Genomic DNA, 24693 nt, shown 5'->3' on the forward strand with positions numbered 1-24693 from the left:
ATATCAAGCCGCGTCACGTCGAGCCAGGCCAACAGGTATTATTGTTCAATTCTAGACTAAAGCTATTTCCTGGGAAGTTAAAATCGAGATGGTCATGCCCGTTTGAGGTAGTGAGAGTAACTCCTTATGGTGCAATTGAGCTGCGAACTTTGAATGGTGAAAGAAATTTTTTGGTGAATGGACACAGAGTAAAGCATTATTGGCGAGGAATAATTGATCGTGAGAAGACCAAGGTTGTACTCGTTAATGAGTAAGCGAGATTCTGAGTCATGCCGCGACGTTAAATCAGGCGCTTGTTGGGAGGCAACCCAGCTTTACTGCTTTCTTTTATTTTTGTTTTTATTATATTATTTTGTAGTGTTTGTTTTAATTTTATAGGATTATAATCATAGGAGGCAAAGCTATTGGAAGAGTGCAAAAGCGAGTTAGATGGTGAGAACTAAGTGTGGAGTGCCACACAAAAGATCATACATGGGGAAAGTCTGAGTACCTGTGAGCCATTATTGCTTCGTCCTTTGGCCTTTCAGGGAGTTTCTTGTCCACCTTCATTATTGTTTTGCTTATTTTTGCATTGGGGACACTGCACTCTTCTAAGTGTGGGGTGGGAGAATTTTCTAGATAATTAGTAGTGGATGTAGAAAAATGTTAATTTTTTTTCCCGAAGTTGTGTATTATTTAAGAAAAAAAAAAGTAGAAAAGTTTGACTTCTCCCGACGATGGATCTCATTTGACATGTCTCTTGAGGGATTTAAGTTGAAAGAAAAAAAAAACAAAAAGATTTTCTTTTGTTAGGTAGTGTAATAATTCCCCCTTGGTTTTTTTTTGTATCGCGGTTCTTTTTCAAGGGTTTTATTTGAACCCGGTGTAGGTAGTTTTATTTTTTAGGAGTAGGAGACACTGTGAGATGAAGTGAATTGGAGCAATATCTCTTGACTTTGTTATGCCTTGAGAATAGTGAGTACTTTGGTTGTGACGCTTAGGCCTAATTTTTGACTCTTGTATAAGTAGCTTAAATCGTATGATCTTAACTTTGCTTAACTTCTTTGACTAGAATCTCTTGATAAGTCCAATCCTGAGTGAGTTATGTGCCATGTGTGTGTGAGGTTTGTGTGTAATTCTGTGCATTGTATTTGATGTCTAGAACTTGCCCCGTGTGTTTGCAAAGCGAAATAGTAGTTTTGTTCAGTCTTGGAAGTGATATGGGTGTTTCTTTTTTGAATCAGTTATATAATTTACCCGCCTTATTGTTATGTATCGTAGTTAATCCCTTTGAGCCTGTAATCTTGTTTCTTTGGTAACCACATTACAAGCCTTACCCATTTGTTTGAATTAACCATCTATTTGAACCTTTTCACCTTTCATGAGCACTTGAATTGTTATGAACTTTGTAAAAGTTAAAGTGGGGGGTGGTTGGTTTGGCTTTTGAGTGAAACTAATGAAATAAAGAGAAAGGTGCACTGTTTTGAAAAAAATAAAATAAGAAAAGCCACTTGAATTGAAAAAGAAAGAAAAGAAAAAAAGAAGTCATATTGTTGTAAAAAATATTCCTTGATAGTGGTAACTCTTGATGTAATTGTGCTTAAAGAAGTATAGAGTTAATATACATTGATGTGAAGGTGGAGTTATGGTTTGACATAAGTGTGGGGTTAAATATTAAAGTGTATGTATTAAAGTACTTAGGGAGGTGTAGTCACTCTTATATCCAAATGTATCCTACCCGACCCACATCCTACATTACAACCAATAAAAGTCCTACTTGATCTTAGATTGAATGAGCTCGATTAGTCGAGTATTACGCTACGGGCAAGCCTATGATGCATCTTTTGTAGCATATGAATGTTATTTCTGAGAGTGAGTGAATTCTTTCTAACTTGAGTTCCTGATTGTTCTTAAAATTTTATTGTGTGTGGAACTACTCTCTTTTGTTGTGTGAGGACACTTGATTCATGAAGGAAAGGTAATATCATTGACCTCTATGTTAGAGTAAGTGAGTGAATTGTGAGATAAAACATGGTACTTGTGAGTCAAATCTTGAGGTGAAGATGTTACACCCTTGTGCTTAGTCTATTTTAAAGATTCTTGGCATAATGAGTTAAGGGAATTACTTAATAGGTTGTGTCTATAAGTGTAGTTTGATTGCTCGAGGACGAGCAATATTTAAGTGTGGGGTATTGATGTGTGGCTATAATTCATAGTTTAGCACAGTATTTGCCTTGCATTTTTATACGTTTTAATGGTAAAGTACACCTTATTTGCATGTAATAGGGTCCATTTTATGTGTAGGTGAATTGGAGATAAAAGTAGAAGAAAAAAGAGACCTACAAGTCAAAAGCATGTGCGAGAGCATTGAATGAGAGAACCTGGCGACGCCAGGCTTGAAGCTGGCTTTAGGCTGGCATTGCAAGGCAAAGGCCAGGCTGAAGCTGGCTTTAGGCTGGCGTTGCAAGGCAAAGGCCAGGCTGAAGCTGGCGTTAGGCTGGCGTTGCAAGGCAAAGGCCAGGCTGAAGCTGGCGTTAGGCTGGCGTTGCAAGGCAAAGGCCAGGCTGAAGCTGGCGTTAGGCTGGCGATGCCAGGCCTGGGGCCAGGTCCAATCCGAGTTTTGAAGACTTAATTCGTTTCCGGGTTTGACTAGGACTTGGCCTACATGTTTAGGTCTTTTCCTACACATATAAATAGATCTAAAAACGCCACTTGGAGGGAGTTTTTGGTGACCGGAGGAAAGAACATCACGTGGACAACTTTTAGAGGATAAAATCATCGAGTTCTTCATCCCTTTATCTTTTCTTAGTAGTTTATTTATGCAAAATACTTGGAAAATTGTTACTACGATCATGAGTGGCTAAAACCCATAGTTCTGGGGTTGTGATTTAGCTATGAATATTGTTGTTTTACGTTGACTTAACCTTGATTACAAGTCACTAATATATGTTATTTTTTTAATTCTGTAATTAATTGCTTAATTGTCTCGCCAGCAGTTAGGTTCTATTTACTATCTATGCTATGCTTGGGAAAGCCGTATTTAGATTAGAGAATAATTGAAGAGAGCACAATCTTAACTCTTAGAGGGAGGGGGGGGGGAGATTTGTGGTTAGGATAGGAATATACCTAGTCACTGTGCTTAATTAAATATTGTAATCTTAATGCGTTTTTGATAGATTGATTTCATAGGAATATAGGCATTAATCTATTTTAAATAGGCGAGTAGTACTTCGGGAGATGGCTATGAGAGCAATAATTCGATTAATTAGCAATCATGAGTGAATTGTATGAAAGAGAGAGTTAACTAGAACACAATATGATTGGTGAATCGATCACAACCCTGCAATATTTGTTGAATACACCACAATTATTTTGCTACTTGATAATTTAGTTATTAATTAGAATGATAGTTTAGTATAATCACATCCTTGAACTCGATTTTGGCTTGACTGACTAACAATCTTGGTAAATTTAGTGGGTAGTTGATACAAATTTCTGTGGGTTCGACACTCGACTTATCATTTTATTACTTGTACGACCACGTATACTTGCGTGTGCGTTTGGGAGCAACACTTCATTACATAGTTCAAGCCTCTGCTAGTGGGTGAGGATCTTGCCATTCTTCATTTTAAGTTTGTTAACTGCTGATAGTACTTGGGAAGTTGCTCCTATCAAGCTCCGGTAAAACTGAATAATTTCTTCTATGATATCTTCTTCTTTAGTAAGCCTGGATCCATCTAAGGCACTAAGCTCCCTTATTTGTTTCCTATGACTTCTTTCTTTGACCACAACAGTGAAATTCTTGGTTTTAGAATCACCAAGTTGTATCCATTTAGCTCTGAATTTTTGCTGCATGATAATTTCCTCCACCATTGACCATTTCTCTAGATCCTTGAGAGTAGTTTTTTCCTGATCTCTTAGCTTGTCATCCCATTGATGGTTCATATGTTCTTGGATTACCTTTAAGTCAGCTTTGGCTTTATCAATCTTCTGAGAAATAGCTTCGAACTCCTCCTTGTTCAATCGTTTAAGTTCTGTCTTGAGGACCTTCAACTTCATCCATACATTCCTCATTTTTTCACTTGCTAACTTCCTTTGCCATATATCTTTTACTATAGGTAGAAAAGTGCTATGACCAGCCCAAATACTGTAAATCTAAGAGGGACTATAACATTTTGTGTGAGCGGCATCAAGAGTGATTAACATAGGTGAATGATCAGAGATATTAGGTACATCGTACTCCAGCACTACTTGTCCCCAGTGCATCATCCATTCATAGTTACCAAATGCTCTGTCCAGTCTGCAGCAGATTCTATCAAGTCCATGTTGTTTATTTGTCCAAGTATAATACACCCCTTCCAAGATAGTTTATTCACCAGTAAATCATGTATGCATTCTGAGAAATCTTTTATTTTCGAGAATAGAACAGGGTTCCCAAAGATCCTATTTTATGGATATAAGGGTGCATCGAAATCTCCACAAATAAGCCAAGGTACAGATACTCCTTGCGCCACTTCTTTCAAAGCCTCCCAAAGGTCTTTTCTTTGTTCACATGTATTGAATCCATAGATGATAGATAACATACAGTCAATTCCATCATTCATGCCTTTAACCTGACAATGAATCATTTGAGAGGTTTCCTTATTAAAACCTTAGATGACAGATAACATACAGTCAAACATACAGTCAATTCCATCATTCCTGCTTTTAACCTGACAATGAATCATTTGAGAGGTCTCCTTAATCTTGTCTACTATATATCTTCTTGTATCCCACATAATCCAAATCCTGCAATTGCTAGCAATTTGATAATTAGTCAGTAGTCCCCAGCCAATTTGAAGTTGCTATCATTCAGTTTTGTGCTTGCTTGCACTTCTTTCCGCTACTTATCATATTTGTGGAACTCTGTGGACTTGTATTTAATTGTAGCACCCTTTGTTGCTGTTTCTGTGAAGGAACAATGCCTTGTTGCAGCTGACCTTGGCCATCTGTCTGATGGCAAATGGGGCGGTGCAGGTGTGGGTGCGGGGCAGTGCGGGTTTAAAGCTATGCGGTGCGGGTTTTTGGTTGCGCGGGGCGGGTGCAGGTGCGGGGCGGGTTGAGGTAAATTTTAAAAAAACTGATGCGCGGTGGGGCGGGTGCAGGGTCTATGCGGGTTTACACGGGTTTAAGCAACTTTTCTGATTGGCCTATTCTGCAAATTATCCAGCAACACAAAAACTAGATATAAGATTAAAAATGCGGTAAACTTTCTAATCAAAAGAGTGAAAGCTATTTAAAATTCTTAACCAAATTTAGTATTTCAAATTATCTTAGAGAAATGGGGTTCATTAGTGGAAACATTTCGAAACTTTTTTCAGCCAATGATTACAATATTAATTTTTTAACACCACATTCAGTAAATGAAAGAAGTGTATGAAACCGTTGGTTCTTCTTGTATTCTTTTTCTGCCTGATATATATGCCTACTTCAGTTTTATATTTTTTAAACGGCTTTTTTTAATTATTCAATGTGTATAGACAAAGAGTAGAATACTTGCTTGCAATTTCGTGATCAGATTAGAGAAAAAATTAATATATCGTGAATGATAAGATAAAGAGGTGGAGAAAAGGGGATAATAATATAGAGAGAGTTAATATCAATAGAAATAGTAATAATATAAAATACTACTTTACAATGAATAATAATACATTAAAAGGGCGATTTGCGGTTTTTACAATGAGCTGAAAAAACTTATTTTTTTTCTAATTGACTAATTCAGTACATGATCAATAAAAGATCTTGCATTTTTTTTTATTGAACTGAAAATTCCATCCAAAATCTCAAAAGAAAAAAAAATAACAAAATGAAGAAAAAAAAACTTATGCAGGGCGGGGCGTGTGGACGCGGGTGGAAATGCTATACTGGACGGTGCGGGCAGGTTGAAATCCTTGCGGGTTTGCCCCCGGAATCGCACCGTTTGCCATCCCTGCCTGTTGGACAGATTGTTGCTCTTGCATCTGACTAGGGCCTGCTTGCTCACTGATTCCTGCATTCTTTGACACCCATTGTTGCTCTATTCTCTTTGGACCTCTCCTTCTTCTTGCTTGCTCCAACTGTGGTTCCTTTTCCTTTTTTCCAGCTGGCCAATTACTTGGCATTTTTCACAGAATAATTGTTTCCAATCATACAAGATGGCATGCTGAAATGTTCTTCCATTTGGATCCATTACCGTAATCTCATCAGGTAAAGTCGTTGTAACATTAATTTCTATCAGTATTATTGCATAGGACACTCTTTTCTGCTTTGCTGTGTACTCATAAGCACGCATTGGAATTCCTAGCGCACTGGCAATCATGCTCAAAGATTTAGGCCCCCAGCAGTTCATGGGAAGTTGGGGAAAGTTGACCCACAATGGTATTTCAGTCGGAAATTCTTCATTGAAATTAAAATCCGCTGTCCAAGGCTTTAGAATAATGAGTCTATTGTTAATGGAATAGGGCCCTGAATAGAGGATCTCTTGCTTCATCATGCATGAACAAAGCTATATTGCTCCAATTAAAATCAATATATCTCCTCATAGAGTTATACCCTGGCATATCATTTTTCCATTTCAGCTTCAACTTCATCTTTGTCTAATTGAATTACAATTTGACCATTAACAACTGCAGGAGGGATGTAGGATAAAGCCATACCATTTTCAGCTGCTTGCAAATAGGTTCACCCATGGTTGAGTTGGCTGATTTGTCTTTGCAGGTAGTGCTTCAGTCCTAATCACTGTTCCATTGTAATTTTTACTCTCAATTTTTGCTCTTGGTTTCGCAATTACTTCCATAGCTTGCTGTTTCGTACTCACTTGCTCTCTGCTCCACTCATGGCTTCTATATTATTGGGTTTATCCTTCATGTTCTCATTTGTTTGTTCCTTATTGATTTCAGCTGGCTTCTTACCTTTAGATCCTTGTTCAGTTACAAGATGAATTTTCTTTGCCGCTCCGATCGTAGACGAAGTAGATCCGAGCTCCTTAGAATTCTTCTGCTCACTCGATTGTGCATTTGTGTTGTTCTCCGATTGCAATTTAGATGCTGCAGATTGTTGTATACTAGTTCCAATTGAGCTTCCGAAGGAGACAATCGGTAGCTTCTTTGGCTGGGGCAACGCCCTCGTTTTCCTTCTCCCGTCATGACGACCACCACGGAGTTGGTTTAGCTACCATGCGCCGGGAGCATGAGAGAGTTTTTCGATAGAGATTTTTTAACAGGTTCTGCTTACATGTTGTATTTCTACTCAGATTTATTTTTTTGTGATTGGAAATACGTGCTACAGAAACTAGAAATTCCCTATGTACTTCTTTCATAATTGATTAAGTAGGTGCTTTGATGAGTTTGATTGTGAAACTCAAGTAATCGGTCGTAGAAATTTTTTATCCATAAATCAGGAAGTTAGCATATATACCAACTAACAGAGTAATAATAATGTAATTTTAACTCATAATTGTGTATATGATATCACATACGCTTAGAAGCCAAGTTAGGGAATATCATTGAATTATCAGTTCTGTCCTGTCAAAGGATTAAACTTTAGACTTGCGACAACAATGGGACTCCTAACCACATGTTTACCTCCCTTTTCCACCCAGCTTAAAGAACCATTAAAACCAAAAATCATTCACTAGTTTTGGACATTCTCCCCTCAACTTGTAGCTTTTGCTTTTCATACTTTTCTTTGAAAACAAACTTTTCAGGGACACCACTAACTTTAAGTCCAGGCGTTGGAGTTACCTTGGATGTATATACTGACACACCATCTCCTACGTTAGTGACTGTTGTTCTCTGGAATTCTTGTATTCTCGTGGGATCTGACTCGTTAGTATTCTTGTTGAAATAGCCAATGAAATATGGATGGTTTAGGTCTAACGATGGGTTGGAGCAAAATTAAGAGGAGGACCTAGAGATGGCTTTTGCCTGTTTGGATGTGAAATTAAGAGCTTCTTTCATAGTTGGGGATTATAACTTCCAAAAAATTTCCGGTTAAGTGTAAATCCTCACGTCCATATACATTTTATGTACAGGCAAAGCAGATCTTCTATCTCCTAGTACTTCCAAGTTGTGCTCAGAGAAAACATACCTGTGGAATATGACATCCAAATAGGCAGTCATTCTTAACTGCAGCAGGTGCAGGAATATTACCAGCAATATTTTCCACCGGTGCCTGGTCTTGCAGTACATCTTGCCGAGCTGAGCTTGACCGGCTTAACTCTTTAAATGTCTATGGAACATTATTACATAATTCAAGAAAACTTATTCCTTTTAAATAATTATGTTCCACGTGTATACTCAAAATCTTGAGGCCATCCCACTCAGGGATTAGATAAAAGCAAATTAACTAGCATACAAGATACACACATAGCCTGTCTAGTAGTCTGTCAATTCTTTTCCATTACATTGAGGAAGGAAAAACTGAAAAGAAGAGTAAATAAACTTACCTCCAGTTATGAATGATGAATTTATGAGATGCCATACTTTAAAATCTGAGCTTGTGATGGGATACTGTTGCATCATGCAGTTGACGAACTCGAGTCTTTTACATATATAGAAGAGAGGAGAAGAGAACTGAAGTCTTGAGTTAACTTCTAGAATTTGTAGGTCTAAGGTGAACTAAGAGATCAATATAGTTTTCTAAGGTGAATTAAGAGATCAATATAGTTTTCTTTAACACTCTGATTTCCTCTCCGCTGCCCTCAACCTAAACAGTAGATATCAATCATTGCTAAAATCCTAATGGTGATCTTAGAGTCGTTAAATTTAATTAAAGGGGATGGCAGTGTGTTTAATTCGGCCCATTAATTGGAGGGGTCAAAGTCTATTTTGCTGCTTCATTGAGCCAGATCAACACCAGCAGATTAGTAGGGGTTTTTCCTCCTAATTAGGGGCTACTAATTTGGCTACTCATTCACAGTAGTTTTCTCTTCAATTGAAATAATTTCGGAGAGATGTAATTTTTCTGGTGATACAACCTGAAAAGACATGCTTATGTTTTACTACACTCAACATGATTGAATGATAATTTCCTTATTAACAAGAGATACTCAAGGGGCATAGGTGCCTTGTCTTGGATAAATATTTCCTCACATCTAATAGAAATATCTTTTTCTATGCTCTAAATTCATAATCTATCAACTACGTGTTATGACGAGTTAGATTGAATAATAAACGCAAGTAATCGTCATAGATAAACTTTAATCCATTAATCTGAAAATTCTTTTTCGAACTGACAGGGAAACAATATTGTGAACCATAGAATTATACTTCACAAACATGTTTTACATATCACGTTCTCAAAAGACATGCTTAGTGAATATGCAGTAATCAATGCTATCCTGACAAAGGATCAAACTTAAGATTTGTGGCGACAATGGGGCTCCTAACCACATGTTTATCTCCCTTTTCCACCCAGCTTAAAGAACCATGAACCAGAAAATCATTCATTAGTTTTGGACATTCTACCCTCAGTTTGTAGCTTTGCTTCTCATACTTCTCTTTGAAAACCAATTTTTCAGGAACAACACTAACTTTAAGTCCAGGCATTGCAGTAAGCTTGGCTGTATATTCTGACACACCATCTCCTAGATTAGTTGCTGTCCTCTTGAATTCTTGTATCCTTGTAGGATCCAACTCGCTGCTACTCCAATTGAAATAAGCAATGAAAGATGGATAGTTTAGGTCCAATGATGGGTTGGAGCAAGTATAAGAGGAGGACCTAGTGATGGTATTTATCTGTTTGGATGTGAAATTAAGAGCACAAAGAAGATTAACGTAATCTTCTGGTGTCGTATCATAGATGAGTCCAGGATTTAGTGCCTTATTAGGATTGATATGTCCAGCACCCATAGCAAGAGGTGTGGCAGCAGCATTCTCTTGACCAATGTCTTGAATTGGGTTTTGTGTGTTATCCAACACATCTGCTGTGGTCATCATGGCCGATCGGACGGCAGCAGGGCTCCATTCACGGTGTACCCCTTTCAGAAGAGCAGCTACACCAGCAGCATGTGGGCATGCCATTGATGTACCAGAAGCAAGGTTGAAGATATTGTAAAGTTCGGTCCCTGGACTCACCGATGATATTGGAGACCATGAAGCTAGTGTTAAGTCACCAGGAGCGATCAAGTCAGGTTTGAGGATGAAGGGGCACCTTTTTGATGGCCCCCTCGAACTATAATGTGCTACCACTGGCGCTGTTTCGACACCAATTAGTGTGCCTTGAAGTCCAATCCTTGCTTTTGGTGTAGAACTGCTGTTGATGTACTTCAAAACTTGATCACCATCTTGGAAATTCAAAAAAATAGCTGGGAAATCTGTTTTGAGGTATTGAATGTCTTTTGTTATGAAGATACCACCAGCAGCTTTCGAATATCTCACATTTGCAACTTGGTACTCAGTTAATGCCACTCTGTCATTGCAGACCACAAATTTGTCTGTAACATTTTGCAATTCCTTCGTATCTAAGCACGTCTTGACAAGGATAACAGAAATTTCCCTTGAAGAATTCCCAGGGTAGAGCGATAAACCAGTGACTGAAACTCCATTTCCAAGAGTTAATTTCCTGATAACATCACGGTCAACTGTACTAGCAGCAACAGTTAGAAACCAAGGTGCCTCATTGCGCAACGATTGATAGAAAGGCCCTTCATTTCCTGCAGCAGTGGAAACAAATATGCCTTTCTCCATCGCAGCAAATGAAGCAATAGAAATAGGATCTTCATATAGTGGAACTGGAAAAACTGAGCCTAATGACAAGGACAAGACATCCACACCATGCATCCGCAATTGCCTGATCCATTGCAGCCAGAATATCCGAGAAGGTACCATCTCCATCCCAGAGAGCCTTGTACACGGCCACATGAGCCTTTGGTGCCATGCCTATAGCAGTGCCAGGGGCATAGCCAAAGTAAGATGCACCCTCTACAGGACTTCCTGCAGCAGTAGAGGAAGTGTGAGTTCCATGTCCCTCTGTATCACGGGCACAATTCACTGTCATAGTAAGATTTTTCCCCCTAGCAAGTAGGCCTTTGTTGAAGTAACGCGCTCCAATGAGTTTCTTGTTGCACAAAGAAGAATTAAACTGAGTGCCACCTTCACATAATCCTTTCCACCTTGATGGAACTTCATTCATGCCGTCATCATCATAGCTTTTACTCTCTGGCCAAACCCCTGTATCAACTAAACCAATGATAACATCTTTGCCATAGTGCGACTTTGGCCATGCACCAGACATTGAGTTGAATCCAAGGAATTGGGATGTGCGGCTAGTCTGAATTTTAACTGTCATGTCCTTCATTGAAGAAACATAGCCTGGAAGATTTTTGATGGCATCATGCTCGGAAGGAGAAAGACTTGCACTAAACCCATGCATGGCATTAGTGTAAGAATAGACTAGTTTTGAGGAAGACTTAGTGTTTCTGCTACTGGTACTGTCTAATACAGAAGCAAGAGTAGTGAAGTACCAAGTATGAGGGCTAGAAAAAGCTTTTGGCATGGCTGATGCGTCCATATGGACGATATAAGTGTCTGACTGATCGGCCATTAATGATGGAAGTAAGAGAATTAAGATGGGAAATAACCAATGACACAAGGTGATAGGATTATTAGCCATATTTTTTAGCAATAGCTGGAGGAGGGGTGATTACTTTAACATAAGAGCTGTTTGCTTATATAGAGGGAGGTGTAGGAAGCCAATTACAAGTCAAGCCTTGACGTAATTTAATTATTTCTACGCCTTTAGTGTTAGTTTACTTATTGACTCCAGCTCCGTCCGAGCTTAATTTGTGTCTCCAAAATGTTAATTTCAATTTCTTTTTATTGAGTTAACATCCTTTTATGAATTTGGACTAATTCTGAATTTGTCTACGTTATCCATGCATGGGGACCATGCTAATCCCCCCGTTGTTCAATATTTACGATATCTCCAAAGAACTTTTCGAATTAACATCAAATTGCATTATAATAGTTGAGTTTCGAACAAATGTTTACTGAGTTAATGTCAAGTTATTGCAAAGTAGCGTAGTTCTCCTTACAAACACAGATGGGTTTATGATATATAAATGAAGTGAAAAGAAAGTGGAAACAGAATTGTTTATTAAATATAACATAAAGTATTATGTATCTCATAAAAATAATTGATTAAAGATACTTTTAAAATCATTGTCAAGTGAAGTTGTTTAAGTATGTAACTGTTTAGACACGGAAGGAGTACAAGCTACTCGAAAGATAATCCGTAATCTAGGAAGGATATTAAAAGAAAATGTAAATTTAAAATTAGCCAGTTCTTTGTGGCTTCCACTTTACCAAATCTTTTGTTGTATAACGTTTATATGTTTGATCTTTGCTTGTTATGAATTGTATGCAAATTTAGGGGGAAGTCTGATTAGTAACAGAACAGCAGTCGCTGGTTATGAATTCTTGGAATAAAGTTGGGTAACTAAAATTACAAAAGGGATTTTCTCATGGTTCTTAGCCTACTGAAAGAATAAAACGAGGTTAGTAAAACAGACGGAACAAAAAGAAGAGGGATAGTTCTTTTTGGATATTCCAATAAAATTGGAACCTTATCAAAAATAAAAATAATAATTATAAAGGATGTTGGTACACAAAGCTCTAGCTAGATATATGAATGTCATTTTGCATTTCTAAACTTAAGTTTAGAGTACACAATAGCAAAGAGAAGTTAGCCTGAGTAGAGGACCGAAAAATTGAAACCTTGTATTTAATGTTAAGTAAAGCGCGCAAATTTAAAATAGCTACAACAAGTGCAGCTAGGGTTAGTGCACCTGTTGTCTATATGCCAAAATATAAGTATATTTAAATTAGGTTGAACAAAAATATACATTTTATCACGATTCAAAATTCCACTAAAGCCAACATGCAATATAGATTCGAACCAACAAAAATAAAATATAATATGACTTAAATAATATAAATAGCAAAACTAAAGCTTCAACAATAGCTAATACAATGATACCATAACTTCAAATTTCCAAAACCAGGTAGTACGTCATGTGCTCTAAATATGAATACAAGGAAATGCCTCAATAATACAACATTGTCTCAATATATAAGTAACAGTATGAAGATAGAGGAAGGGGTCTGCGGGCGATCATACAACACTACCTTGAATCCTCTCTATCAGCAACAATGCTCACTCCTGAGATCCGCTATTGCCAGTGCCCGGATCTACACAAAAAATATCCAGAAGCGTAGTATGAGTAAGGAAAAATATGTACTAAGTAAGTATCAAGACTAACCTCGGTGAAGTAGTGACGAGGTTCAAGTCATGTGATACTCACTTGTCAAAGAACCTGTGCAGTTATAATAACTCGCAACAAGAAAAATGATCAAAGAGACAATATCATCAACAATCAAATCAGAGATACTCAACATGAATGATTCAATATTGGCTAAAAAGTCATCAACAAATAACAAAGGCATTGAGTAGCATGTTAGAATTCAGCATATAAGCACATAAAATACATAACAAGGTATAAAGGATTCACTTGCATGATCAAAACTTCCACCTTTATGCTCAAAACTCACCATCATTGGATTTTATATCAGAATCAACCAACATCAGTCAATTTAGCACAATCCGCATGTACGTGTCACGACCTAAAATCTCAACTAAGGGGTCGTGATGGTGCCTAACACCGCTTGTTAGGCAAACCATCATATAACATAAATAAAGGGACAATATTTGGCATAAAATTGCATGAAATCATAAATAAAGGACAAAGCTCGATAATGTATAACACAACCAAATCAACAACCGTCTAATACCTCCCAGAACTAGAGTCACTGAGTACACGAGCTTCTATAGAGTTACTAAATACAATGTCTGAAATAATAAATACACTGTTTGATACGAATAAATAGTAGTAAGTCTAAAAGATGGGCGACATCAAGGCCTGTAGACGAGAGTGCAACAGTAGCTCGAGTCTCCACAACAAGTGAGCTAGTCCGTCCTCTGTGTGCCACTAGGTCCGATACCAAAATTTGCATAAGAAGATAAAATGTGTAGTATGAGTAAAACCAACCCAATGTACTCCATAAGTTTCGAGCCTAACCCCGATAAGATAGTGACGAGGCTAAGACAAGACTGTCACGCTGCAAATACGGGAAGGTGAGACCAGCACCTGATGCCTTACTTGACAGAGCATACCAACTGAAACTTATGTTATATGACATATATGACTGCTTAGGCCGACAAGGCCACCATGTTGACATATGTACACAAAGGCATGTCTAGAAGCCTCTACAGAATACAACTGTATTATGTTTGGTACAGGGCCTCGAACTACCCATACTGTCTGAATATACAATAAAAACTGTAGACTTGGTAACTCCGGATGATGTGGAGCTTACCAATCAAGCTGTATACTGGTGTGCCTACTGCTGAGTCCTATCTCTCTGACTGTTAGAACCTGTAGGTAAAAAATGCACTGCCCCTGACAAAAGGGGTGTCAATACAAAATAATTCATCGAGCATGTAAGGAAACCGAATAACTGAAACTGAATTGATATACATGACTGAATGTTGTAATCTTAGGGATAAATGGTAATCTGGAAACATACTTACCTCTCACTGACTCATATCATATAAGTAATACCAAAAAATTATCTGGCCTCATATAGGGCTCGATGTATATATGTATAGCCCCATAGGCAACTGTATAGCCCCATATGCAATTGAATAGCCCCGTAGGCAACTGTATAGCCCTGAAGGTATGGCGCGAATCTGTCTAGCTCTGTAGGCATATAGTAATACATTAAATGATATATGTATACTCTCTATTTCTCAACTAGACATGGAACGATGCTAAACTAAATAGGAATTCCCAACAAGGGATAGTTACGTCACGAGTAAGATTGAATAACCCAATATGGGATCTTTACAAATGAGTTTTCTTGGTCATGCTATGTTAAGCTTATTCTATAATAAAATGGGCAACATCTCCCATGTCTCTTTTACAATCCTCAAGTCCCAAATAACAACAACAATAACAATAACGAGAAACTACACATTTAGCTTTTCAACCAACTTAAATGACACGTCTAGTGACAAGCTCGGGTTACAATTAGTAAAGCTACACTTTAAATCTTTCTTTCTTTCAAGGTACATAGCAATAATATTAACAACATACTCAAGTCTTACTTCATGATTTTTAGCCATAAGACAACATAAAACCAACTCCAAAACAGTCCAGCAAATACAACAAGCGATAAGAAAACTATTGTTAAGCTATGAAAACTAGAAATCGACACAAAAGGCGACAAGCTCTTCTACAATAATTTGGATAGCACCTCCCCTATTTTTTTCACTTTCCTCCAACCCAAACAATAAAAAACTACATATCCAGCGCATAACAGACACACACACACACACACATATATATATATATATATATATATATATATATATATATATATATATATATATATATATATAACACTAGAAATCGACACAAAAGGCGACAGGCTCTTCTATAATAATTTCGATAGCACCTCCCCTATTTTTTCACTTTCCTCCAACCCAAACAATCAAAAACTACATATCCAATGTATAACATATATATATATATATATATATATATAATATTTAAACCATATATCCATCATGAAAACACCATGAAATAGCCCAACACACCCCAATCACTTCATAAATAACTACCAAGTATTATCTTGCACTTTTCGATCCATACAACTTAGCTACGACTTAGATACACTTCAAATACAAGTGGGAGAAGAAGAATCTTACCTCACACAACAAGACCAAGCCTTTTCTTATGCTGCCGCAACATGGAAGAACAACCAACACAAACACAACGTGATAGAACTATGTTCTACTAGCACCACGAGATTCACGACGCTTGATTTATGTTATTTACCTTTGATTTTGCGCTTGAACTATGTGCTTGAATATTTAGGATCTGTTGGTGTCGAAAATGAAATGAGATAAGGAAGCCCCCGATAAATAAATCAAAAGGAGTTTCCCACCACCTATGTGGGCCCCAAAAGGGGCTGCCTGCACAGTCTTGCAAAAATGTGAATATCTCTCTACTCCGACAACGTATCGACGAGCGGTTTAATACGTTAGAAATTATACTCGTAGACCTTTAATTTGGTGGATGGATTAACCTGTAACTTCTGGTACATTGGGAGAAAAACTTAGTGACATCAGGCCCAATTTTCAATAAACATATGAGCATAACTTGCGATAACTTTTGCCGACTTTTATTTTATAACTCGCTTGACTTGAATACTTATCATATGAATATTATAAGATTAAAGTAACTCATCACAAGACCTTATTTGCATGTTAACAACTCCTAGTATTACCCCAAAAGTTTGGGTTATAACATTGGCCCGTACCTCAATATACGATTCATAAGTCGCTCCATAAGTCAGGAAATTTTGCTGAAACATATTCTTTTCGATTCAAGTAACTTATAACCTCTTCCAACATATAGTTTACACTTAATAAACATGGTATAAATACTTATAATCTTCAAATGCACTCTTATCCCCAGGCTCATATCTACTAGCTTACAACACAACTTAACGTATGATAATACGGGATGTAACATCCTCCCCCCTTAGGAACATTTGTCTTGTAAACTAGACTATAGCAAACCTGCCACGCAGCCAGAAAATATACCACATGCCACACAAGGCCATAAACAAGCTATAATATCTCATTGGACTCACATGGCCATCAAATATCAAATGGAATCTGCATAAGGAATAACTCACTTCATGAAAAAGTAACTCTATCTCTGTAGTTGCTATAATACCTCAACACTAGGGGCTACCTTCTGTCCGGAAGAAATAAAGATACTTGGATTTAATCTCTTCCTCAGATTACCACGTCATCTTTTCAACGTTTTTATTTCTCTATAATACCTTTACAGGAGTCACATCCTTTGTCCTCAACTTGTGGACTAGCCGATCTAGTATGGCCATTGGAACCTCTCCATAAGATAAGTTTTCTATAATCTAAATATCATTAACTAGGACAACCCAAGTAGGGTTTCTAATACACTTCCGCCTCATAGATATATGAAATATCGGATGGACATATTCTAGATCTGAAGGTAATTCTAGCTCGTAGGCCACTTGACCTATCCACCAAATGATTCTATAGGGAATAATGTATTCGGGCTAAGCTTTTCCTTCCCACTGAATCTCATGATGCACTTCATAGGTGAAACATTTAAGAATACCCAATCATCAACCTGAAACTCGAAGTCTCATCATCGCATAACTGAATATGACTTCTGATGACTCTGAGCGGTCAATAACCGCTCCTCGATAAGCTTCACCTTTAGCTCAGTTACCAATATAGAGCTTCTATGTCTCAGTATTGCACTTTAGATTATAATTCCTAATATTTTTGGATAGTTATCAATCACCTGGTTGTAATAACTGCCTACTGACAATTAGGACACTAAGCCGCAACTTTGCAAAATGTTCTTCTTTATGTCATTCCATCGATACATTCCTTTAATACCATGATACATTTTTATTGATCCAAGATTAATAGAGTATTTGCGAATAATGGACCTATGTCATATCCTATCCCGTGATCCTATTATATTTGGAATGCACTATCAGCCTTGGTGCCTGAAAACCCTATTTCTATCGATCTCAAAAGCTGTGGTCTCCTCTTGTTGAATATCTTCTTTGATTTTCCTAAAACAGGATCCTCATACTGTCGCTCCTTGACTAATAACACAAGGGATGATTCTTTTAGGTTCTGGCTCTTATCATCTGAATCTTTCAACTGGATTCCCAACTAGATAATTGATGCATCTCTTAGCCAACTTCTTTCCTTGGCCCCCAGATCAATCAGATCGCTAGTCACTAGATGGTTGGTTGCACTGGTTATAACAATAACCTTATCCAAACGGTATAGGATTATCTATATTGAAATTCTTTAAAATACTTAAGCCATCACCTCTATCATCAACTTAGCTCTGTTTAACTAAAGGTGTGCTTGAAGCTCTTATGGTTTATAGAATCTCAACATGTACACTCTATAGATAACACCATCGTATCTGAAGCGCATGTACCACTACGGTTAACTCTAGTTCGCGGTTCAAATAACCCTTTTCGTACATTCTCACTACTATTGGTCATAAATGATTTCCCTTTCTTGCTACCTCTGCCACTTGCACCATGTATATACTAATTTATTATATTTTTCTCCCATTTTTAAACCTCTGGTATGTACATAATCTCAAACATTTCTCCCTATTCCAGTTCTCCATGTCAATATACAATAGATGATGATTCGTTAACTTATTCCCTTATTTGGCACATATAAGATTCTAATGAACTTGACGTTGTAAGATGATGTTCCACAATATATGCATTCGAACATTGTACTTAGACCAAAAGCTTTTTCCTTGTCTCATGGTTAACACCTTTCGTCAATGGCCCTTGGGAAAGATTCCCTTGTTCTCGTTAAGCTTGTGAGCTCATTACATTATTTACCCCGTAGAATCTATGGTCAATTCGAATCATCTATCATCATCCTTACTTGCCCTTCACTTCGTCTTTTTTCTTATCTATGAACACAACTCTTTAATGACTGCCTTGTATCCTAGGCTAATTAGCCCCTTTTCGATCCTTCGTATGCTTATATTAAGCTTTACCCACCATTGCTCCTACTAGAATACCTTTTGAGAGTTGTGAATGTATGTGTTGTGGGATCAATACTTCGCACAATTAGATCCAATTCATAGTTTTGTATGATCTAATGACTCGTTTGAGTTTCCTTGTCTAGCCATAATTAGGTCTTCCATCAACCAATTGCTTAGTCGTTTTACCTTTACATCTCTTTTCTGGGTGACTTGGGGTGGTGTCTCTTGTCTCAATTTACTCCTCACACTAGCTTCCTAAGTATTGGAGGTTTGGCATTTCCAGCCGAAAAGTCCTTACTGTCTCTTCTCTACCATTGGTTCTTACACATTATTCCAGAGTAATCACATATTTGTGAAATCTAAATAACTACAATCTCATTCACTTCTATTCTTTTTGTTGTAATCCTTATGCATGTCTATCATTAAGCGAAACACATTTCTGCCTTGATACTTCATCATATCACTCAATACGCACTCGCTGACTATTCTCATGTTTCTTACAACCATCCTTCAAATATCCTGAAAACTCTTGCCGTCACTTGTCCCCAAGAAGATGTTCTCATCTAGAAGGTGTTGGAATTATAACATGTTGCATAATGCATCCAAAGGTCCTATCAACCCAATGCCTATGGCATACTTTAACTTACTAGTATCAATACATGTAATCCTTAATGAAAAGTGGTAATACAACTCTTTTACATATGGACGAAGGGCCTATGTGACCTCTTACTACTGCTTGGACGATCCAATCCTTGTAAATGACTTGGGAACCACTCTGGGTATGTCACCTTGCATGATTTTCTTAAACGTATTAATGGTCACCCGAGAGTCATCACAAGATTCTATTGTCCTAACCTATCTCCCCTCAATGATATTCTGGGGACAATCCCCCAATTCATCTTAGGCAGGATGCTTCAATTTGGGTCGTGCATATGTAGCGTATTCCTTCCATTTTTCTCTAGTTGATGAAGGCCACCGTGAAGCAGTTAGATTTTTTAGTTTGTTGAATATTCCAATGATGCCTTCCTCACCCTATCCTTACAACTTATCTTCAACTTATAATTCTCCCGCAAACCTGGACTTTCTTATAATTGTCGGGGTAACATGATATCGTAGGTTCGAGAACTATCTAGCTTATTTATGTGGGAGGAGAAAACAAATTGTATATCTATCACCATATTAGGTGAGGGCTCCAAATCTTATCAATCTGCTAGCGTACAAGTATGATCCTAATTATCGTTTGGACTGGAAGTTCCATTTTGGTTTCTACTTTCATATCCACAACTTATCTCCATTGGACTATCCTAACCCCACAATGATACTATGGAACCGACTACTAAAAGTGAGGTGTCAACACTACAGAACACGAAATAGGTCGATACTAATTTTGCGAGACGTAGATGTCTCAAAAAAGAAACCATTAACATACCTGCACGCATCAAGTCTCCTCAAACAGCACCGGAGCTCGAGGCTCAATCTACACTCCTATCTCTATCTCTACGACTCAACCTCAGACATCTCCGAATCATGTTACCTTTAACTCCGCATAAACAACAGCCCCCTATACTCATACTATCATGCCCCAAACTCATCCATGAATAAAGAGGAGATGCACTCCATTAATCAAACACTGAAAATATTTCATTAACAACTCCCAATTAATTTTCATTAGCAGCTTCCTTCATAATTTCTAAAATATTACAAGTTTATAGATACAATAAAAAACATGTTTGCTAAATACCAAAATCTTAGTTCGATTCCCCACATCAAACACCACCCACAACCTGTCTACGAAGCCTCTAAGTATAACAGAAGAGAAGTATGGAAGTGCCGGCAACAAGGCCCTGGCTATACCTCAAAACACAATTTACACCTCGAATAACATTAGGCCCGGAATAGAGTAGGGCTCACCAAAACCTGCTGAATAGAGAGTAACTGCTAACGAGGACCAAAGTTGCCCGCTGATGAACCACCTGCATCTATTGAAGATGCAGCGCCCCCGACAAAAGGGACGTTAGTACATATAGAATAGTACTAGTATGTAAAGCTAACTGTCCTCTTTCAAAATAGAATGCCAATGTAAGAAAGGAAAAACCTTAGAAACAACAATCAACAATCAATGATATCCAAATGCCAAGTTAAAATATAATAATTTCCAAAATATGAAGATAATATTATTTTTGGTTGGGAGATCTTTAGCACCGATATACCACTGTTCACAATACCATTGTACTTTTAGTACGGAGTCCGATCACGACCCGATCGGCTAGGCCGTCTCATCCGAGACATCATCCATAGTCACAATCTCGATCACAATTTCAATTATAATTTTTAGCACAATCACAACCATGTGTGCGGCATGGCGTCCGATCACGACCCGATCGGCTAGGCCATCTCACCACAATGCCGTATGGATCAACATTATCCTTTTCTATCAATCATCTCATCCCAATTAAGGAAAATAATGTTATCACATCAATATCATCCCAAATAAGGGGAATAATTTGATCACATCAATCTCATCCCAAATAAGGGAAATGATCACCACTCCTACACCGACACGTGTAATTTCGGGGTTAGGTTATTTCAACCTACCCTTCCTCGGTGACTATTGATACTCCCAAAAATATTTTTGATTTGCATACAAAGGAAACAACAATACAAATGCATTTACCTCATAACCTTTCACACCATTTATAGCCTCATTGACATTTTCATCCACTACAACATCATTATTTTATTGGCTCTCTTGGCCATACATATGATTCTTCATTTATGGCATAATGGCCATATTTCATATTCCACAGATTCATATCTTTCCTTCTCATGGGTCATCATAAAAAATATTAACAAATAGAATATTCTGGAAATCGCAACTTTAAGTTCATTGGTAATGAAGACTTTAAACATAATAGATTTGTTTTCAAGAAATGGAGTAAAATGATTGGCAATCGAAGCACAAGTTAAAATCATAAACGAGTAACACATCATTTATTCTTGAAATACTTTTCCCCCAAAAGGAAAATACATAATTTTCACTCACGAATATGTAAGAACGCAAAACACGTTGAAAATACTCATAAAGCATAGCATTAGTTAAAACAACCACATTGGGGCATGACTTGAGGACATAACCTTTTAGACAAATCTACTTTTAAAGTAATTTTGGAACATTTGAATCAAGGCTCATTTCATAATCTTTCTCACATCATCTCATTTCATGGGCACCTCTAGCCACAAGTATAGCTTTCATTCTTGGCACAATGGTCACACTTTATATCTTCAACTCACTTCTTTCATTTTTGACCTACCTTGGCACCATGAAACCTTAAATTCCTTTGCAAAATTTTACGGCGCCTTACACATATGACACGGACCGGCATGCGCCCAACCACACTGACTGCAAAGTGGCCGGGGTGGCCTCACTCGACTTGTACCACCCTAACCCTGGGATATCAATGCATGCGAACTCTGTCTCAGCCTTACCTGGGAACTCTGATCATGTGTACTCTGCCGCAAAGTTCTAGCATGCTAACCATACAACTGCAACTTACCACTACTCGGTAATCCTCTGTAGTCACCAACTATCCTGGCCCTCTTGGCCTGCCCATCACCCTCATCTAGGTTGAATCTTGTAAATATTGGCGGTCCCTGCCCAATGAACTCCCGAGGTTGTGGGCTCTCTGACCCTTCAAGGGATCTATCACTATCAGATACTCTAGAGTGACGCGACGCCTTGGAGGCAACCAACTGTGTCAATGTTGACGGTCAATTTTGACATTCCTTTTTAAAATTAATTTATTTATACTTAATAATTTACAATGAATGCTTTGAAGGAATTTTCTATCAATAAATACCTATTTTACAAAATTAACTAAGTATTAGTTTTGAAATTAATAATCTAGTATTAGTATTATGTAATTATAGATATACTTACTATTTTAAGATTATTAAAATAATTTTACTAAACATCACATATGCTTTATAATTAAATTAACGGATTACTCCTTAATTTCCAATTTACTAGATTATTATGCTAATAACTCAAAACTAGTGTTATAATTTAGAAAATTAAGTATTTTATAAATAATTAATTATAATAATAAGTAGCATATTTGATAGTTAAAATTTTATTATATTTTATTAAAAATAATTAAATTTATTAAAATTAATTTTGAAAGGGTTAAAAGTCAAAGGGCTATGGTTACATTTCTTTAATTAAATGAAGAGTGGCTATTTTCTAAATCAAAAGCTACCGAAATACAAGCCCAATCCACTAACAACCCAGTCCAGGTCCACCCTCATTTGCCACCTTGGCGATCCACGACCTCCTCTCTGGACCAATCTGCTAGCGCCACGTCACCCGTCACCCAACATCACAAAACAAGCACAACAAATCAAAGTCGTCTGTTTTTTAAATCGACGGCTCACAATTTATTTCTATTTTCCCCTTTAATTTTAAAATACATTCAGATCTCATCTCCACCATAAAAAAATACAACAATCCAACGGCAACAAAATTTTCCCAGAAAAACCTTTTAAACATCAAAATACCAGGATAGATCAACGGCCCAGATTAACCCCCTCATTCTTAATTCGGAGAAGCCCCCAATATCTTAACCCTAATTCATTTGCAACTCTCACAGTTGCCTCTCTTTCCTCTTTCGTCCTCTCTTCTCTCAAATCTCCATGAACATCAATCAACAAAATTTTTGCACAAATCCATGCAAGGTCATGAAATCACTTATCAAATCGTCATTTCCTACTTCCTTATCCACAAATACCGTTGACTTTCATTTTTGTTCGCCAAATCTGAAATGCCGGAACCTCGACCTTAAAATCAAATCACCATTTCGTCTTTGTTCTCAAATCCAACTGGCAGAGTCAATCGCCTCGTCCCTCGGCTATGAAATCTGAGATTTTATTTCCATTTTCCTTGATTGAGTTTCAAAACCCCTAATTCGAAACCCTAGACTAATCGGTGCAAGGTCGAATCCTCAGGGATTCTTTGTACTCTATCAAAATTGGTGGCATGCATGGCTATTTTACAGTATCATCATCATTATTCGTGGTCCAGAGATCAAGCGCAGAGACCTTTAGACATTGGGACTTTATCCGGTGGATTCCTATTCTCAATGGACAGTCCTCCTCTCTCAGGTAAAAACTATTATTATTCTCACCACTGTTATCTCTATTTTCACTTGAGTATGCTCACATCATCCACTATTCGTCATCTTCCATTATCCTAGTTTGAATGTGGAACCTTAAGCCATTAAATGGCACTATAAATAGAGCTTTAAATTCTCTCACCTAACAGACCTAACAAGAGCCTAAAATCTAATATGAGCTATCAAAAACCTTAAGATTTCAAAGCTTAGGTTCTCTCTGATTGATTTTTGTTCTCTTTTTGTTTTCCGAGTTTTTTCACTGCTAAAAAGCTTGAAGTTTTGACTCCTATACGGCTAAGTTGAATCCCTGTTTGGTCTGCTGCATATAAGGAGGTTGGTATACCTCCACTCCCTTTCTTTTGACTGTTTTATTCAAAACCATGAATCTACTATTGTTTTTCTATTGACTACTTTAGTTTATAATGTTGCCATTAGTTTATGACTGCTTGTTCTAGATCATAATGATTTATTACTAATTTATAATTGACTACTATGCTTTTATGAGTCTTGAACCAGTTTGATTGAATTATTATGTGACTTAGCTGACTGTTACTCCTAGTCGAATGGCCTATACCATTAAGCTCTTTAATGTGCCTTGATAGTTTCCTCTACTTGTTCTAACTTCTGATTCCTCTAGTGATCTGTTGTGATCTTCGTGCCTATTACTCTAATCTTGTTTAGTAAAATTACTATGATATCACTATTTTGTATCATCCGGGGAAGCCTAATGTGGTGGCCGATGCTTTGAGTCGCCGGGCGGAGAGTTTGGGGAGTTTAGCATATCTTCCGGCAGCAGAGAGACATTTGGCATTGGATATTCAGGTCTTAGCAGGCCATCTTATGAGATTGGATATTTCGGAGTCGAGTCGGGTG

General features: G+C 37.4%; 1 protein-coding gene and 1 pseudogene across 1 annotated transcript in view; one reads left to right on the top strand and one right to left on the bottom strand.

Annotated features, from left to right (window-relative positions):
- LOC104098627 (uncharacterized) overlaps nt 1-7373 on the top strand; it is a 48016-nt gene extending 40643 nt beyond the window's left edge. Inside the window, exons 2-3 of the mRNA XM_070188536.1 lie at nt 6101-6204; nt 6897-7373. Of these exons, the coding sequence (XP_070044637.1) occupies nt 6101-6195 (95 nt within the window). The 3' untranslated portion in view covers nt 6196-6204; nt 6897-7373. The remainder of the gene's footprint in view (nt 1-6100; nt 6205-6896) is intronic.
- A 1854-nt stretch (nt 7374-9227) lies between these two features.
- Nucleotides 9228-11611, bottom strand: LOC104098628 (subtilisin-like protease SBT3; annotated as a pseudogene).
- Nucleotides 11612-24693: the final 13082 nt, after the last annotated feature.

Source organism: Nicotiana tomentosiformis, chromosome 11, assembly GCF_000390325.3.
Source record: "Nicotiana tomentosiformis chromosome 11, ASM39032v3, whole genome shotgun sequence".
Classification (NCBI taxonomy): domain Eukaryota; kingdom Viridiplantae; phylum Streptophyta; class Magnoliopsida; order Solanales; family Solanaceae; genus Nicotiana; species Nicotiana tomentosiformis.